At 40.3% G+C, this 5,618-nt stretch overlaps 1 protein-coding gene across 1 annotated transcript; it reads left to right on the top strand.

Moving 5' to 3' along the window:
• The first annotated feature begins 855 nt into the window (after positions 1 to 855).
• On the top strand, positions 856 to 2,373 carry LOC139719345 (uncharacterized). Its single transcript, XM_071630760.1, has one exon. It carries the CDS (start codon positions 856 to 858, stop codon positions 2,371 to 2,373), a length of 1,518 nt encoding a protein of 505 aa, XP_071486861.1.
• Positions 2,374 to 5,618: the final 3,245 nt, after the last annotated feature.

Raw genomic sequence — 5,618 nt, 5'->3', positions numbered from 1 at the left:
TTGTACCTGTCATTCGCTCTGAGAAAAAAAGCCTGTTCACTGGAGGTCGCTCTATGGGAGTCACTAACCTGTAGGCATTTTTGGAATCAGACGGAACAAATTTTAGCCCTTAATCTAGGAACAAAAACGCACGCACTACCATACCATCAGAGTACCTGTCTTATCTTATGTCAATCAAACTCGTGACAGGACGAGCCCCAATCAAGGCAAGAATAGAAGACAAGTATAGTGAGATGATAATTTGTCGCAACAGACATTCATTGAATCCCGCAAATTGCCGGAAATGCGCTCTCTCCTTCTTTCTTTCATTTTACTCTGCCCCTCAAAAACCTCAAAGGACGGTAAGAAGCTGGTTTGGTTAGCGATGACCCGCTATGCTTTTGTCCGTCGCGGAATCCACCGCTCACTCACGCTAACCCCTTTCTTTGCGTTGAACTTGCACCGCAGGAGCGGAGGATCGGGATGTATGAGGAGGCGGCGTGAATCTACACTGTATCACGGCTGATTCGGCAGCCACGGACGCCCGACGTGCTCCCGTAGGATAGCGCCAGTCACCGACGCCAGGCATCCTCGCTAAGCTCCCTGAAAAAATCCATCTCGGGGTCCTGAAAAGACGATCATTTTGGAAATGTGGAGAAGACATTAATGAGTGACGAATCTAATAACAGGTGTATTTACAACAAAATATAACATCACTGACAGGTAGAGAAGGCCAAACACCTCACGTTTTATCATTAAAGTTTAGAATTTACTAGTTGACACTAACAGGCAAGAAGCGGCGAGTGGCAAACCTTATTCTCAACATCTGTCTTCATATCTGTTCTGTATAGGCCGTGAACGATATAAAATAATAAAATGTCTGGTGGCACCATTATGCAAAATCGTACGACAGCTGTTGGCTCATCGCACTTGAAGTTTTCAATTGACAGCATACTGGGAGTTCAAAAGATCAGAAATGCAAAGACAATAGCTGTCAAAGAAAACGATCAAAAAATCCCTAGGAGATGTGAGAAAAATCGCAACCAGCCATGTAGCCAAAAGCAGCCAACGACAGCCCCAACTATCGGCGATGGTGGGTCGGCATCCCCCAACGGTGCCCTTGGTCAGTATGTTTGCGGTCCGTTCTTCCCCAGCAACTCGTCGAACTTTTATGAGCTGCAAGCTGGATACTACGCCCTGGAGTCTCTTCACAGAGTGGTGTACGCCCGAGAGCCATATTTCGGCATCGGCAGGAACCTCTGCTCTGGATGGCCCAATGTATTTCAGTTCGCGGACAGGCAGTATGGGATAGATGAGAAGGACAGTGCTCTCTTGAAATATTTCAAGGTACACAAAGCCAAGCAGGCAGATAAAGTTTTCACATTTGAAAAGACAGACAAAGAGAAACATGCCTCATTGTCATCATTCCCATTAGTGTCCTGTTCGACCTCGTCATCATCATCGCCACTGTCAAAATACCATCCCTTCCCGATGGACGTATGGTCTCCTCCTCTGAAGCTGAAAGCTAGGAAAGCACCTGCAATGTCGGAACTCCTGATTCCGTCCGCCTTTAAACCGGCACATCGGGGTGACGATGCAGTTAAGTTTGCAGTTGGTAACACTGCTCGCGGGAACAAGTCAACCCGGGGAGATGCCTCGTCAAATCGTCTTCGAACTAAGGTAAAGCAGCCGTTTGATTCTGCTCTCTCGAGTCCAACCTTGCCTCGCGAAGCGCGGAACGCGTCGGCGACGCTCACTCGCAGCACTCCGCCTCAAATTCCTCGTCGTCAGGAGGTAGCGAAGCCGAAGACTTTCGTGTGCCCAGAATGCGGGAAAGTGTTCAATGCACATTACAACCTAACCAGGCATATGCCAGTTCACACGGGAGCTCGTCCCTTCGTCTGTAAAGTATGTGGTAAAGGTTTCCGTCAGGCGAGCACTCTCTGCCGGCATAAGATCATACACACGGACGAAAAGCCCCATCGCTGCCATGAGTGCGGTAAGTGTTTCAACCGTAGCTCTACCCTGAACACACATCTCCGCATCCACGCCAATTTCAAACCGTTTGTCTGTGAGTTTTGCGGAAAGGGATTCCACCAGAAAGGTAACTACAAGAATCATCGCTTGACGCACAGCTCCGAGAAAGCATTCAAGTGCCATATCTGCCACAAGGCTTTCCATCAGGTTTACAATCTCACCTTTCATATGCACACACATCGCGAGCAGAAACCTTTCACTTGTAACATATGTGGGAAGGGTTTTTGTAGAAACTTTGATTTGAAGAAGCACACAAGAAAACTGCATGAAAATGCGTCATCCGAGCAGTCTAAAAGAGGAAATCAAAAGCTCACGAAGAAAGCAACACAGGTAATATTATCTCCCACACAGATATAGATCCCAAGTTGAATCAAAGCAAATGTTGTTTTCACAAACTCACCTGAGAGATGACAAGCAGGCATTGTTGTAAATTTTCTCCAACATGTTATGGAAATGTTGCCAAAGGTACAGGGGAAAATGCGATTTTGATGTTAGAATTAAACTTTCCCATTGTTTGTAGAATCAGCTTGGTATCTCCCAAGCCATGTCAAGAATCAAATTTCATATTCACAACTAAACTATGTATTGATTAATCAACTCTTCAAATATACATGCCATACAAGAAACAGGTATAGTTTTATCAGTATATGAGATATCAAAAAAAAAAGTAAAACAAGCTGGTTCTAGTACAAAGTGGGACTCACCTTTAATTAGGATCTCTTGGCATCTGGATATCTCAGCCCAAAACCAATTTTCAAAAAAAAACCCTAAAACAACAACAACAACAACTTTAAGTTCCTCTTGGAATTGTATGCTCTTTAATATGTCATATAAGAAGTTTCTAATTACCTCGTGCAAAGTTAAAACCTGAAAGCCCATGTAGGCTAAAACTACATCATTCCTTTAAACTTTATCTGTTAGAATCTGCTTTCATCATAAGAATTGAGCACCTGATGTGGGATGTTAATCTGAAGATGCTGATTAAAAATCGTACTTGATTTCGTTCATTAGTCTAAAGCTTTGCACTCTGGGAAAAACGGTGTATTTGAGTGTCTCAAACGAGTACCCCCCTTTTTTTTTTTAAGATTTGTAGCAAGACGTTGTTTCACTTATCTTATATACTGATGAAAATATGCATGCTTCTTCTATAAGGCAAGACATTCAATCGATCCAAATTATAAATGATTTTCTCCCTCCCTACTTTCCATCTTGACACAAACATATCTCCTTGTGATGAGATAACACATATTCTTCTGTCGGTTTCGATTTTAAAGGTAAAATAGATGTACCTCTCAGAAAAATGAAACTGTGGTACTGTCTGCAGCTCACAAGAGTGCATTTGATCGTGGTGTTTGTATGATTGGTTTACTGGTATGTCACCTGATACGTTTGATGTGCTCCATGTAATGTGATAGTTCTGCACTGGTTACCACAGTGAGAAAAAAAAACCACACCAAACAACACGCCAGCCTGAAGATGCTAAATTTCTCCTCACGTTTTGTTAATGAACTTATTTTCAATATGATTGTTTATTCATTGATTAATTTATCAATTATTCATTCATTTATCTACTTTACGTCTTTATTATTATTATCTTTATTATTATTCATTTATTTATCATTAATTGTTTTATTCATTTATTGCCTGATGTATCACGTGTTTACATCGTTTTTGTTTAAGGGTATATCTTTCCGTCATGAAACAAGGCTAACGATTTTCTGTGAGAGTTAATTTTTAGATAAGATAAATTTCACGTTGCGAGGTAAAGCTCTATTTAAGTCAAAGAGGTAATATTGGAGGAAGGAATTCTCCACCGCTATCTATAAAATCATTTCAGCGATGGCGGATTATATTGTAAATGGCGTGACAGTAACGTAGTCAAGGAGTCCGTTGAAATGGCAAACAGTAACATGGGCCAAATTCAGTTCACAGCACAAGTAAGCGTTCCTGGACTTACATAAAGTTATCTTGAGTCAAAAGGGCCAGAATTATCGATTTTAACGGAACAGAATCTTCGTCAGCTGGTCAGAGGCAAAATGACAAACATGTAAGGTAAGGCAAGGTTACCTTTCCAAAAGCAAGAACTAGACGTAGCGGGAAATATGTTCTTCGTCAGACTGAAGTGAAGTTTTAAGCGAAAAATATAAAAAGGTGTGCATGTATATAGATGATTATAGGTATAATTTTCTATTATGACTCCTCCAATTTGTATATGCTTGAGCACATGGTCTCTTTCGGTCTTTAAGTGTGAAACTTGAAAATTTCACAATTTTCTTACCCAAATCCTAATTTGGATGAAACCTCTGTTTATTTGATAAACAAAGTCAACTTCATTGAACGTGATGTGGAATTGTACTTTATAATGTAAAAGGAATATTTTCTGAACGCTCTTGAATTATTACATCCAAAGAATGAACAATTTTCCACTACTTTTAACGACAAAGAATGTTATTACAAAGCTTCTCATGTATACAAATTTAGGGTTCTCATGTCAAGGCATTGATCACTAACTACAAATTCCAAATCAGCTCAAAAAAGAACAAAATCATGATAACAGTACATGTTGCCATTTCTATCCGCATTTCTTATTTCGAGTGTGTCATAGTCATTTGAAAGATGTATGTCAAATGCTGTATAAAGTGTTCGATCGAGGCGGGAGCTCGCACGTATTGTCTACCGGTGTGGTATCGCCAAACATTGCATTGTATATGCGGCAATGCGAGCCCTGGCGGGCTTCTCTCGCACGCTGGTCACCGTGAAATGGGAGGAGGCGCCACGGGAGTTTCCTCGCGACCCAAATCGCTCTCGAGGGCTATTGATTTTTTTTCTCCCCTCCGATTTCCCTATGGCAGCGAGAAACAAACCATGGTTTAGCTCATCACACATTAGAGAGAGCTCAGCCTGTTTGAAGTGGTCCTTCAGTTCGCTGTAGATGCTTGTCTGTTAACTCCGCGAGAACAAATAAATGGTCATATAGCAGGCGGGGCATTGATTGCATGTGGTCATTGTTTTGTTCGTCCTCGTGTCTATGTCTATATCTATATTGGGATCCCTGCATGTATATTTCAGATTGCTTAAGTATTATGATAATATGTAAAGTGGTATGTGTTGACAAAGTCAGTATATTGCTTAATTGCAAGAAATTGAATATTACTTGATATGAATTTTAATAGTGGTGAAAGTATACCACACTGTATTTGTGACACTTTTCTCTCTCATCAGAAATGAATTAAGATATCCCACATGATGTTGGCTTACAAAAAAAGACAATTTGTGTAAACAATATATACATATCTATTTGTATACACACATATATCATATATATATATATATATATATATATATTTGTGTAAACAATATATACATATCTATTTGTATACACACATATATCATTTATATATATATATATATATATATATATATATATATATATTTTTTTTTAAACAAGGAAGGAAAAACTGACCAGAAACAATTGTAATAATAGATAGCGAAAACTTTGAGCAAAGAAAATGGGTTTTCATCGGGATTCGAACCCGAGACCTCCGGATTAAGGGTTTGGGACGAACACCGATCTAGGGCTTTCAATAGCTCAGTCGGTAGAG

This window comes from Diadema antillarum, unplaced genomic scaffold (assembly GCF_040938485.1).
Source record: "Diadema antillarum isolate AM-2024a unplaced genomic scaffold, OU_Dant_1.0 scf00000109, whole genome shotgun sequence".
NCBI lineage: Eukaryota > Metazoa > Echinodermata > Echinoidea > Diadematoida > Diadematidae > Diadema > Diadema antillarum.
The sequence above is the reverse complement of the archived record's forward strand: the minus strand, read 5'-3'. Positions and strand labels throughout refer to the sequence as shown.